At 46.6% G+C, this 14,143-nt stretch overlaps 1 protein-coding gene across 2 annotated transcripts in view; it reads right to left on the reverse strand.

The window, feature by feature from the left end:
• Positions 1–13,710, reverse strand: part of NEMP1 (nuclear envelope integral membrane protein 1) — a 34,428-nt gene extending 20,718 nt beyond the window's left edge. For both annotated transcript variants that reach the window (XM_059683310.1, XM_059683309.1), the window contains exon 1: positions 13,544–13,710. In XM_059683310.1, coding sequence (XP_059539293.1) covers positions 13,544–13,670 — 127 coding nt within the window. In that variant the 5' untranslated portion in view covers positions 13,671–13,710. The remainder of the gene's footprint in view (positions 1–13,543) is intronic.
• Between the last annotated feature and the right edge of the window lie 433 nt (positions 13,711–14,143).

Here is a 14,143-nt window from a genome sequence, read left to right on the forward strand (position 1 = left end):
GCTCCCAACCACTCCTTTTTTTTCTTTTTTTCTTTTTTATTGTGGGCCAGCTTTAGCTTTGAGGCTTGGCTCCAGCTCTTAGGCCTCCACTGCTGAAAGTAGGTTTCTGGCCTTTGCTTACAATGTTGCGATCCTGCTGGCTGAAGCCTGGGACTAAAGCAGGTTTCTGCGGTTTTGTTTAGCTTCTATATTTGATACAGTTGCTTAGAGTTGCAGCTCAGAGGCCTGCAGTGGCAGGCGGGGAATGTTGGAGTCCTCCGTCACTGAAGCAAGCAAGCCTCATGTTAGTTTCAAGCTGCCTGGCTGCCGGCCGCCATCTTGGCTGGCAGTTAATTTGCATATTGTCCTAATTAGCCAATGGGAAGGGTAGCAGTCGTACGCCAATTACCATGTCTCTCTTTTATTAGATAGGACTAGAGGCCCGGTGCACAAAAATTTGTGCACTGGCGGAGGGAGGGTGTCCCTCAGCCCCACTTGTGCCCTCTCACAGTCTGGGACCCCTCGGGAGATAACAACCTGCTGGCTTAGGCCTGCTCCTGGGTGGCAGAGGGCAGGCCCAATCCCTAGGTGCAGCCCCTGGTCGGGCTCAGAGCAGAGCCGATTGGGGAGTTGGGGCGCCGCCCCCTGTCATGCACAGAGCAGGGTGGATCGGGAGGTTGCGATGCCACCCCCAGTCACGCTCAGGGTAGGGCCGATTGGGCGGTTGGGGCGCCGCCCCCTGTCACACTCAAGGCAGGGTCGATGGGGAGGTTGTGGCGCCACCCCGTCACACACAGAGCAGGGCCGATCAGGGGGCTTGGGGCGCTGCCCCCTGTCACGCACAGAGCAGGGCCCATCAGGGGGGTTGGGGCTCCGTACCCTGTCACACACAGAGCATGGCCAAACAGGGGGTTGGGGAGCTCCCCCCGTCACGCACAGAGCAGGGCCGATCAGAGGGTTGGGGAGCTACCCCCTGTCCCGCAAAGAGTAGGGCCGATAGGGAAGTTGGGGCACCGCCCCGTCACACACAGAGCAGGGCGGATCAGGGGGTTGGGGCGCCGCCCCCTGTCACCCACAGAGCAGGGCCGATCAGGGGGTTGGGGCACTCCCCCCTGTCACACTCAGGACAGGGCTGATGGGGAGGTTGTGCTCTACCCCGTCACACATAGAGCAGGGCCGATCAGGGGGTTAGGGAGCTCCCCCCTATCAGGCACAGAGCAGGGCCGATCTGGGGGTTGGGGCGCCTTCCCCTGTCACGAACAGAGCAGGGCCGATCTGGGGGTTGGGGCGCCTTCCCCTGTCACGAACAGAGCAGGGCCGATCTGGGGGTTGTGGCCCCGCCCCCTGTCACACACAGAGCCACAGGGCGATCAGGGGGTTTGGGCACTGCCCCCTGTCACGCTGCTCCAGGGGCTAGGAGGCCTCGCGGCTCCGCTGATTCCAGTGCTGGGAGGCCTCACGGCTCCGCTTGACACAGGGGCAGTGAGGCCTCACTGCTCCACTGATCCCAGGGTGTGAGGCCTTGCGGCTCCACTGATCCTGGGTTCAGGGGGCCTCGCGGCTCCGCTAATCCTGGTGCTGGGAAGCATATTTTACTATATAGGATAGAGGCCTGGTGCACGGGTGGGGGCCGGCTGGTTTGCCCTGAAGGTTGTCCCGGATCAGGGTGGGGGTCCCGCCTGGGTGCCTGGCCAGCCTCGGTGAGGGGCTGATGGCTGTTTGCAGCTGGTCGCACCCCCTTCAAAGTGGGGGTCCCCACTGGGGTGCCTAGCCAGCCTGGATGAGGGGATGATGGCTGTTAGCAGTTGGTCACACCTCCTAAAAGGTGGGGGTCCCCACTAGGGTGCCTGGCCAGTCTGGGTGAGGTGCTGAGGGCCGTTTTCAGGCTGGCGGGCAACTGAAGCTTCCAACCTCTCCTTTTTTTCTTTTATTCTGGGATTTATTTACCTTCTATGGCTGTCACTGGAGCTGAGAGCCAGCTTTAGCTCTGAGGCCGGCTCCAGCTTGAGGCCTCGGCTGCTGAAAGCAGGAATCTAGGGTTTGTTTGGGTTCTATAATTGCAACATTGTTTTGGTCCTGCTTGTTCCAGCTCTGATAGCTGAAAGCAGGTATCTGGGTTTTGTTTAGCTTCTATAATTGCAACATAGTTGCTTAGAGTGCAGCTCAGAGGCCAGCAAGGAAGGCGGGGAACCTTGGCTTCCTCCATCACTGGAGCAAGCAAGCCTCCTGTTCACTTCAGCTGCCTGGCTGCCGGCCGCCATCTTGGTTGGCAGTTAATTTGCATATCGCCCTGATTAGCCAATGGGAAGCGTGTCAGAGGTACGGTTAATTACCATGTTTGTCTATTATTAGATAGGACTAGAGGCCCGGTGCACAAAAATTTGTGTACTCGGGGGAGGGGGGGTCCCTCAGCCCGGCCTGTGCCCTCTCGCAGTCTGGGACCCCTCAGGGGATGACCACTTGCTGGCTTAGGCCTCCTCCCTGGGGAATTGGGCCTAAGATGGCAATCAGACATCCCTCTGGCAGCCCAGCAGCCCTCGGGGGATGTCCACTTGCCAGCAGGGAGCAGACCTAAGCTGCAGTCAGACATCCTTAGCACTGCTGAGGAGGCAGGAGAGGCTCCCACCACCACCGCTGTACTGGCAGCCATCAGCCTGGCTTGTGGCTGAGTAGAGCTTCCCCATGTGGGAGCGCACTGACCACCAGAGGGCATCTCCTGCATTGAGCGTCTGCCCCCTGGTGGTCAGTGTGTGTCATAGTGACCAGTCATTCCCAGTCTTTCTGCTGTTAGGGTCAGTTTGCATATTACCCTTTTACTATATAGGATAGAGGCCTGGTGCATGGGTGGGGGCCAGCTGGTTTGCCTTGAAGGGTGTCCCAGATCAGGGTGGGGGTCCCAATGGGGTGCCTGGCAGCTGATGGCTGTTTTTAGGCTGGCCACACCCCCTTTAGGGTGGGGGTCCCCACTGGGGTGCCTGGCCAGTCTGGGTGAGGGGCTGAGGGCCGTTTTCAGGCTGGCGGGCGACTGAAGCTCCCAGCCTCTCCTTTTTTTCTTTTTTTATTCTGGGATTTATTTACCTTCTATAATTGGAATATTGTTGCCGTCACTGGCGCTCCCAGCTCTGAGGCCACGGCCAGCTGAAAGCAGGTATCTGGGGTTGTTTAGCTTCTATAATTGAAACATTGTTGCCTTCCTGCTTGCTCCAGCTCTGAGGCCATGGCCCGCTGAAAGCAGGTATCTGGGGTTTGTTTAGCTTCTATAATTGAAACTCTGTTGCTTTCGGGCTCAGAGCCGGGCCACGGCAGGTGGGGAACTTTGGCTTCCTCCATCACTGGAGCAAGCAAACCTCATGTTCGCTTCAGCTGCGTGGCTGCCGGAAGCCATCTTTGTTGGCAGTTAATTTGCATATCACCCTGATCAGCCAATGGGAAGCGTAGCGGAGGTACAGTTAATTACCCTTTTTGTCTTTTATTAGATAGGTCTAGAGGCCCAGTGCACAAAAATTTGTGCACTCGGGGAGGAGGTCCCTCAGCCCGGCCTGTGCCCTCTTGCAGTCTGGGACCCCTCAGGGGATGACCACCTGCTGGCTTAGGCCCGCTCCCTGGGGGATTGGGCCTGAGCTGGGAGTCAGACATCCCTCTGGCAGCCCAACAGCCCTCAGGGGATGTTCACTTGCCAGCAGGGAGCAGGCCTAAGCTGCAGTCGGGCATCCTTAGTGCTGCTGAGGAGGCGGGAGAGGCTCCTGCCACCACTGCTGTACTGGCAGCCGGCAGCCTGGCTTGTGGCTGAGCAGAGCTCCCCGTGTGGGAGCGCACTGACCACCAGGGGGCATCTCCTGCATTGAGCATCTGCCCCCTGGTGGTCAGTGTGTGTCATAGTGACCAGTCATTCCCAGTCATTCTGCTGTTAGGGTCAATTTGCATATTACCCTTTTATTATATAGGATTGCTTGGCCAGCCTGGGTGAGGGATGGCTGTTTGCAGGCTGGCCACAGTCCCTTCAGGGTGGGGTCCCCCCTGGGGTGCCTGGCCAGCCTGGATGAGGGACTGATGGCTGTTTTCAGGCTGGCCACACCCCCTTTAGGGTGGGGGTCCCCACTGGAGCACCTGGCCAGCCTGGGTGAGGGGCTGAGGGCCGTTTTCAGGTTGACTAAGCCCCCCAGCAGGGACCTTCACCCCATGAGGGTGTGGCCATCCTGGGTGAGGGGCTGACGGCTGTTTTCAGGCTGGCCACGGCCCCCAGCCACCCAAGCTCCCAGTGGAGGCTGGCTGGAAGCAGGTATCTGGGATTTATTTGGCTTCTATAAAAACTTTGTTGCCATGAGCGGAGGCCACAGCCGGCTCAGGGCAGGCAGGAAGCTTGGCTTCCTCCATCGCCCGGGCAACCAAGCCTCTTGCTTGCTCCAGCTCCGTGGCTGCCAGCTGCCATCTTGGTTGGGTTAATTTGCATATAGTCGCTCTGACTGGCTGGTGGGCATGGCTTGGGGTGTAGCAAAGGTACAGTCAATTAGCATCTTTGTCTTTTATTAGTGTAGATTATACACACACACACACACACACACACACACACACACACACATATTACTTTAAGCAATACAAAAAAGATTGCAAAGTTGCTTTCTTCCTGCTATTTGTTTCAAGTTTTAAGAACAGCCAATGAATATATGCACTGCCTTTGGTTTTACCAAAACAGAACATTCTGCCCCTCAGGAGTTCTGTATTCAATCTCAGTTAATTTTTTTATTTTTTTTTTAAATATATTTTATTGATTTTTTACAGAGAGGAAGGGAGAGAGATAGAGTCAGAAACATCGATGAGAGAGAAACATCGACCAGCCGCCTCCTGCACATCCCCCACCGGGGATGTGCCCGCAACCCAGGCACATGCCCTTGACCGGAATCGAACCCGGGACCCCTCAGTCCACAGGCCGACGCTCCATCCACTGAGCCAAACCAGTCTCGGCCAATCTCAGTTAATTTAAAGTTTAAAAGTGACCACTCCTCATTGGTTGAGCATCGACCCATGAATCAGGAGGTCATGGTTCGATTCCTGGTCAGGGTACATGGCCAGGTTGAGGGTTTAATCCCCAGTAGGGGGCATGCAGGAGGCAGCTGATTGAAGTTTCTCTCTCTCTCCCCCTCTCCCTTCCTCTCTCTGAAGTCAGTAAAAACATATTTAAAAACTAAAAGTGAGCCCTAGCTGGTTTGGCTCAGTGGACAGAGCATCGGCCTGCGAACTGAAGGGTCCCAGGTTCGATTCCAGTCAAGGGCACATGCCCGGGTTGCGAGCTCGATCCCCAGTGGAGGGCATGCAGGAGGCAGCTGATCAATGATTCTCTCTCATCATTGATGTTTCTATCTCTCTTTCCCTCTCCCTTCCTCTCTGAAATCAATAAAAGTATATTAAAAAATAAAACTGACCACTCTCGCCCAGCCCTGGTGTGGTTCAGTGGATTGAGCATTGTCCCTTGCACCAAGAGGTCACCAGTTCAACTCTGGTCAGGGCACATGCCAGGGTTGCCTGTTTGATACCCCAGTGGGAAGTGAGAGAGAGGATGTATCCAATCTATGTTTCTCTCTCTTCTCTCTCTCTCTTGCTCTCTCTCTCCATCCCTCTCTCTCTAAAAAAATCAATTAAAAAACTTTTTTTTTTCAAGGGTGGGGGAAAAGGGGAGACATGTGTGATAGCCTTTGTAATACTTTAAGAAATAAAAATAAAAAAATAAAAGACAAAAAAACAAAAACAAAAAAAACTATTTTTTAAAAAAGTGACCACTCTTTCATGTCTTCCCACTCAAATTGTGCAAGCTACCTTCTTTACCACAAAACATTTAAGTAACTTCTCCCTTGAGTTCTATATTGTACTTAGCAATTTATTAAGTGCTACTTTAAGTAGAAATGCAGTTATCTCTCTGGGTCTTAATATAAAGGTGGGTAGATTTAAATAAACTAAAAACAAACACACACAAAAGCCATAAAAACACAAAATCCTCAACCAAACATTAGGAAGCCAAAGTTACACACAAAAAAGGCAATGATGCCCACCAATCCAAAATTGTTTTAGGGTAAAAGCTAAGACTAATTTTGAAGTTAAATTCAGTCTTAAGCCTAAATGTAAGAGCAAAAACTGTAAAACGCTTAATAGAAAGAAAACACAGGAGTAAATTTTCGGGACCTTGGATTAGGCAATGGTTTCTTATATATGACACTAAAGCATGGCAAAAAATGAAAATAAAAAATAAATCAGACTTCATAAAAATTAAAAGCCTGTGTTGTTTTGAAAGTACAACCCACAAAATGGGAGAAAATATTTATAAACCATATATCTGATAAGGGTCTAACATCTAGAATACATAAAAGACTAAACTCAACAACAAAAAGAGAAATAACCCAATTTTTTAAATGGGCAAAGGACATGAATAGACATTTCTCCAAAGAAAATATACAATGGTGAGGATGTGGAGAAAAGGGAACCCTCATGCACTATTGGTGGGAATGCAGATTGGTGCAGACACTATGGAAAATAGTATGGAGTTTCTTCAAGAAATTAAAAATGGCCCTAACCAGTTTGGCTCAGTGGATAGAGCAACGGCCTGTGGACTGAAGGATCCCAGGTTCGAGTCCGGTCAAGGGCATTTATCTTGGTTGCAAGCACATCCCAGTAGGGAGTGTGCAGGAGGCAGCTGATCTATGTTTCTCTTTCATTGATGTTTATAACTCTCTATCCCTCTCCCTTCCTCTCCGTGAAAAAATCAATAAAATATATATTTTAAAAAAAAAGAAATTGAAAATGGACCTGCCTTATGACTCAGCAATTCCACTTCTGGATATTTATTAAAAAAAAAAACCACACACACACAAAACACTAATTCGAAAGAATGTATGTACCTCTATGTTCATTGTAGTGTTATTTACAATAACAAAGATATGGAAGCAACCCAAGTACCCATCAATAGATGAGGGATAAAAAAAGTATCGTACACATATACAATGAAATATTACTTGGCCATAAAAAAGAGTGAAATCTTATCATTTGCAACAGCATACACAAACCTACAGGTTATTATGCTCAGTGAAATAAGTCAGTCAGAGAAAGACAAATACCATATGATTTCACTTATATGGAATCTAAAGAACAAAATAAACAAACAAAACTGAAAAGACTCATAGACACAGAAAGCAACCTGGTGGCTGCCAGAGGGAAGGAAGTTTGGGGGTTGGGTGATAGAGGTGAAGGCATTAAGAAATATAAATCGGTAGTTACAAAATAGTTAAGGGGGTTGTAAGTAGAGCATAAAAAGTATAGCCAATAATATTGCAATAACTATGTCTGGTGCCAGCTGGGGTACTGGAAATATTGAGAAAACTATGTAAATATATGATTGTCTAATCCCTAAGCTGTATAACTGAACCATACAAAATAAAATTAAGGGGGAAAAAGAAGATATACAAATGGCCAATAAAGCACATAAAAAGAGGCTCAACATCACTAGTCATTAGGAAAGTGCAACTCAAACCACAATAAAATACCACTTCACACTAACTAGGATGGCTATAATCAAAATGAGGACAATAACAAGTGTTAGGGAGGATGTGGAGAAACTGGAACTCTCAGACATTGCTACCGGGGAAGTAAAATGATGCAGGCTCTTTGGAAAACAGTTTAGCAGTTCCTCAAAAAGTTAAACATCGAGTTATTATATGACCCAGCAATTCCACCTCTATGTATACACCCAAGAGAAATGAAAACATAATGTTTATACAAAATGTTGTACACAAATATACTTAGCAGAAATATCCATAATAACCAAAAAGTGGAAACAACCCAAATGTCCACCTATTGATCAATGGAACATGCTTGGAATATGCATACAATGGGATATTATCTATACTAATAAAAGGGTAATATGCTAATTAGACCAGACTGACCAGACATCTTCCGGACAAAGCCACAGCAAGGGGGCGGAGAGGGGGTGAGGCAGAGGCAGTTAGGGACAATCAGGCTGGCAGGCGAGCAAGCAGTTAGGGGCGCGATCAGGCAGGGAGGCAGGTGAGCGGTTAGGAGCCAGAGGTTCCAGATTGCGAGGGTGCAGACCGGGCTGAGTGACCACACAAATTTCGTGCACTGGGCCTCTAGTTCAGCCATAAAAAGAAGTACTGATACACACTAGAATATGGATGAATCCTGAAAACATTATAATTAGTGGAAGAATCCAGACTAAAAAAAAAGGCCACATATTGAATTATTCCACTTATTCGAAATGTCCAGAATAAGCAAATCCACAGAAACAGGAAGTAGATTTGTATTTGCCAGGGGCTGAGAAGAGAGGAATGGAAAGTGAATGCTATGGTGTGTAGAGGGTCTCATTTGTGATGGGTGAAAATATTCTGAAATTAGTGGTGATGGTTGCACAACTTAGTGCATATACTAAAAACCACTGAAAAGGGTGGGCTTTATGGTATATGAATCATATCTCAAGTAAAAAAAAATCAGTCTTGATATTGTAGGGGAGAAAAAGTCTTCCTTAACTCTCTTATGGTCCTTGGCTGGGCCTGCAAATTAAACTGACAAAGGCAGAAAAGCATACAAATTAATGTTTAAGTGACACAAAAGCCTTCATAAGGAAAGGAGGACCTGAAGAAGCCCGAAACCGATATACTTTTAATGCTGGGGTTGATGAAGAGTGGACAATCTGAAAGAACAGGACAGGTTAAGGGTTATGAGGTAAATGTGGTAAACTGGGAGAGACTGAGCAAGGCCTGTTTGTTAGGATTCTTGGTGTCCATTTGTCTTCAGAGACAAGGGTGCTCCTTTCCTCCAGGTATAGGGAGGGCACCTCTCACATGAGTTTTGTTTTGTTTTTTAACCCTCACCTAAGGATATGCTTTTACTGATTTGAGAGAGAGAGGAAGGGAGGAGAGAGAAAGAAACATCAATGTGAGAGAGAAACATCCATCAATTGCTTCCTGTAAGTACCAGGACCAGGGATCAAGCCCACAAACTAGGTATGTGCCCTGACCAGGAATCAAATCCACAACCTTTCAGTGTACAGGATGATGTTCCAACCCACTGAGCCATCCGGCTGGGGCTCACGTAAGGATTTTATGGCCTGTTTCAGGGAAGAAGGGCAAAGTAAGAGAGGTTCCAGTGACCTCCCTCTTCTGCTGTTTTCTCAAACTCCCTCGGCTTAAAACAGTCAAGGTGCCAAGGTACTGTATTTTAGAGTAACATGTCCTGAAACCCATCCATCAATTTCTTACTAGGATTTAATCCAATATTAACTTGGATTTCCTCCAATCCTATCTTTCATAAAATGAAACTTTTTCAAAGTCCTGTTGACATTTGTCTAATAAATATACTAAAAGAATACACTCATAAATATGCTAAAAGAATGCACTCATCAATAGTTTATTTTCTCCTGGAGATTGTAAAAGAGTAAGGTTATATGACGTTTAAAACTACTGTATTTACAAATTTAAAAAAAAATACGTTTCACACTTATTAACCCCTTCTTTCCCACAGCACCAGGTAATATAATGTATCACTAACATAGGTCATTTGGAACACTGAACGCCAAGAAAAGGTAACAATGTTTTAAAACTAACTCTAAAATTTTCCAGTGTCATTTTCCTAAAGAAATAAAACTTTTGCCCAGCTAGTGTGGCTCAGTGGTTGCGCATCAACCTATAAACCAGGAGGTCACAGCTGGATTCCAGGTTGATTGCCAGTCAGGGGCACCTGCCCGGGATTGAGGCTCGATCCCCAGTGGGGAGCATGCACAAGGTGGCCGATCAATGATTCTCTCTCATCATTGATGTTTCTATCTCTCCCTCTCCCTTCCTCTCTCTGAAATCAATAAAAAAACATAATTTTTAAAAAAACAAATAAAAGTTTTATAAAAAGCAACATGTTTTGTTTACTTTTAAAAACGTGTTTTTATTGATTTTAGAGAGGGGGAGGGAGAGACATAAACATCAAAGATGAGAGAGAACCACTGATCCCCATTGGGGATCGAGCCCAAAACCTATACAAGTTGTCAAAATGTTCATGTTAAAGCTTGTGCTTCTGATGGCAAAAGGACATGCACTTTCTTTCCCTCCCTAACGTGAGTTAGCCAGCATGTTAAAAAGCAGAATGAATTAAATATTCAGGAAAATGCTTTCTGAGCCCAAAGATCGACTTCTCAGAAAAATGCCTTCTTGGAATTTAGTGAATCACAATTTACTCAATTTATTTACCTACTAGAGGCCCGGTGCACAAATTCGTGCACAGGCAGGGTCCAGCTGGCCCACCCCAACCCAGGCCATCAGGATGGGGCCAGCCGGGGAGAGGGCTGCAGGCCTTTGGCTGGCCGGCCCTGCCCCCCGGTCAAACTCCTGGTCAAGGGGACAATTTGCATATTAGCCTTTTATTATATAGGAGGATAAAGCAGCTATTCAAAGGTTAATAACTTCATATTTAATTATGATCATTACAAACATACTTTTCAATCAACAACACTGATCAATATCTATAGGTAGTAGATAATGAAAATTATTCATAGTATGTGTAAGGACCAAAACAGACCCTAAAAAATTATGAAAATAACCTCTTCTAATTCTTAAATAGCCCCTATTCATTTCTGTAAGGAGGTAATCCAGTTCATACTTAAAAGCCTCCTTAAAAACTAGCACCTTACGCATTGGCCAGTTTGACTCAGCAGTTAGAGTGTCCACCAGCCAAGGGCAGTACCTTGGTTGCAGAGTTGTCCCCAGCCCCTTTCGGGGCACATGTGGGAGGCAACCAATCAATGTGTCTCTCTCACATCAATGTTTCTCTTTCCCTCTCCCTCTCCTCTCTCCCTTCCCCTCTCTCTAAAAACAAAAATCAATGGAAAATATATCCTCAGGTGAGGATTAAAAAAAATAACTAGTACCTTAAGTCAGTGAGTTTAGCAAAAGATTATTCAATGGGATGCTTGGGACAACTGATTGGTTATTTGGGAAAGAAAATCTATCTAGATCCTCACCTCACACCAAATACTAGCATTAATTATAGATTAAAAAGTAAAATAAAAAAATCAAATTGTACCACACAAAAAAATAGTGTCAATTCAATCTGAAGGGCACTTTAAGCATGAATGGAAATAAACGTAAATAATAAAATCAAGTGACCACATAAAAAAAAAAAAATCTTCTATTTAAAAAAGAGGGCAGCCTGGCTGGAGTGGCTCAGTTGGTTTGAGTGTCGTCCTGTGCACTGAATGGTTACCTGTTGATTCCTAGTCAGAGCACATACCTGGGTTGTGGGTTCAATCCCCAGTCAGGGCAAAAGCAAAAGGCAAGCGATAAGTTTCTCTCTTTCTCTCTTCCCCTCACTCCCCGCCCTCCACCCAGTTCCTCTAAGCATGTCCACAGGTGAGAATTTTAACCCATTGTACGCCATAGCGTCTATAGAAGCAAGCGACGGAACTGCCCCACATGCCAAGAGCGTCTATTAAAAAAAAAAAAAAAAAGTTTTAGCCCTAACTGGTTTGGCTCAGTGGATAGAGCATCAGCCTGTGGACTGGAGGGTCCCAGGTTCGAGTCGGTCAAGGGCATGTACCTTGGTTGCAGGCACATCCCCAGTAGGGGGTGTGCAGGAGGCAGCTGATTGATGTTTCTCTCTCATCGATGTTTTTGACTCTCTATCCTTCTCCCTTCCTCTCTGGAAAAAATCAATAAAATATATATTTTTTAAAATGTTTTCCCTAAGTGGCAGCCCTGATCGACTTTAAAATCATTTTTCGGGATAATTTCCAGCTGAAATAATTCAAGAACATCTGAATTTTGAGTGATATATTTATTTTTATAATATTCATTGCAAGTTGATTTTTTTAATTCAAAATATCGTGATGTGTGGGGATGGTTTCCATTTTGGACACATGGCAGTTAACTGGTTAAAAAAAGAAAAAGAAAGGGGGAGGCAATAAATAAACAGATTATAAATACATTTATATCCTTTATATATAAAAAACTTTATACAAATAAGATTTTAAAAGTCCACAAAAATTCCAATAAATAAAAATCACAACAAATAAGCCAAAAACAAAGGACAGAAATACACTCCAAAAGATTTGAAAGTCGAAACAGAAAATTAAATAGCTAATAACAGTTGAAATATGCTCACAAATAATGCAATAAATGCTAAGTACATTAAGATGCCATTTTCGATCTATCAAATTAGCAAAGGTGTTACAGTCTCCAGTGCTGTCAAGGGTCACAAGTAAATATCGCTGATAGCGGTACACACTGGCACATCTTTTCAGTAAAGTACTTTGGCAAGATGTTTCAAGGATCTTAAATATATTTTAGCTATTGATCTAGTAAATTCATTTCTGAGAATCTATCCTAAAAAATATCCAAATGCAATAAAAGTTATACACAAAGTGTTATCTAAAATTAAGAGCGAGAAACACCGCTAATATCCAAACAACAGTGGAAACACCACAAATATGCAACCAAATGTTGAATTCATAAACATTAAATAAGTGATCTATCCATAGAAGTAAAAATAGCATTTATGAAGAATTTTAAATTTTAGCTTTTCTGATTTAGAGCAGAAAAGGAAAATTTTCAACTCAGTCCAATGCCAATTATCCAGTAGTAAGTATCAAGTTTGCCTGAGGAATTAAATTTCCACAAGAAACGTATTCATGCTGAATGGCGCTTGTATCTATGTTTTTGAAATGGGGATGTAACAGCTTCAGGCCCCTTGCATAGGGCCTGCAGGGGCCGGGATCTTAAGAGGGCAGGAGACATTAGATCAGCGGTTCTCAACCTGTGGGTCTCGACCCCTTCGGGCGTCGAACGACCCTTTCACAGGGGTCGCCTAAGAAATAAATATTTCACAATATATAATTACATAGTGTTTTTGTGATTAACCACTATGCTTTCATTATGTTCACTTTGTAACAATGAAAATACATCCTGCATATCAGATATTTACATTACGATTCATAACAGTAGCAAAATTACAGTTATGAAGTAGCAACAAAAATAATTTTATGGTTGGGGGTCACCACAACATGAGGAACTGTATTAAAGGGTCGCGACATTAGGAAGGTTGAGAACCACTGCATTAGATAGAGATGACTGCTGCGTGTCAGCCACCCATGCCCCGAGTCCTGGCACATCACACACGCAGAAGGTGTTGCTAATGTGCTGAATGAATGAGATGCTCCCTTTCCAGCGGCAGCTCTGCCTACCCCGAATGGTTCTCGAGTTTCCCTCCTTTTAACCAAAAAACTCGAGGAGGCCCGTGCAGCGGACCCAGCCCCGGGAACCGCTTCTCGCCCAGTTCGGGCCTCCCTTCCTGTCTCCACCAAAAGGCTCCAAGCTCCTCCCCACTGAGGGCACCGCCACCAAGCCGCCCCCCAGGCCCTGAGTCAGTACCCGCGCCCATTCTCGGACGACCAAGCTTCTTTCTCCCCAGAAGCCCGCGCCACTCAGCAGAGTGACCGGCCTCGCCCGGGACCGATCCCCAGTTTTCTGAATGTAACTCCCTCGGAACCAGCCCCCTTGACAGCTGCTGCCCCGGGCAGTACCTGAGCCACAGACCAAGCATCCGGAGAGAACCAGGAGCAGCCGCACTGCCCCGCCGCCCCGGGGCCCTCCGCCCCAGGGCCGGGCACCCACTGCAGGAGAGACCGCCACTTTCATGCCTCCCGCCATAGTCGCCTCCCGCCACCGCCTCCTCACGTGTCTCTCCCCAGCAACTAATCTCGAACTGGCAGGGCCAGCAGCCTATCCCCTGCAAGACCCGCCCCATAACAACCAATTGGATGGGAGGAGCTTCAAGCTCGCAGTCCCTAGCGGACCGTATAATCCCGCCTCTTGGAAACTGATGCGAGAGGGCGGGAGCAGCAGCTCTCAGCCTATTAGCATTCGCTGTTAGCAATGGCGACAGGAAGATTCCACCCCTTAGCAACATGCTTCCGTCTCCAGTTTATTTACAACTGGTGCGATTGATGGTAAGCTTAGCCAATAGAAAATCAGAATGGGCGAGGCCTCCTTGACCGAACTTGATATTTCCATGGAAACTGTCTCAAGTTCCTTCTGTTTTCTTTCTTTTTTATCACGATCTTTTTGTTGAGGGTAACTTATAACTGAGAGATCTTTATCAGTGGGGCCTGACGGGGCAAGTT

The sequence above is a fragment of the Myotis daubentonii genome, chromosome 2 (assembly GCF_963259705.1).
Source record: "Myotis daubentonii chromosome 2, mMyoDau2.1, whole genome shotgun sequence".
NCBI lineage: Eukaryota > Metazoa > Chordata > Mammalia > Chiroptera > Vespertilionidae > Myotis > Myotis daubentonii.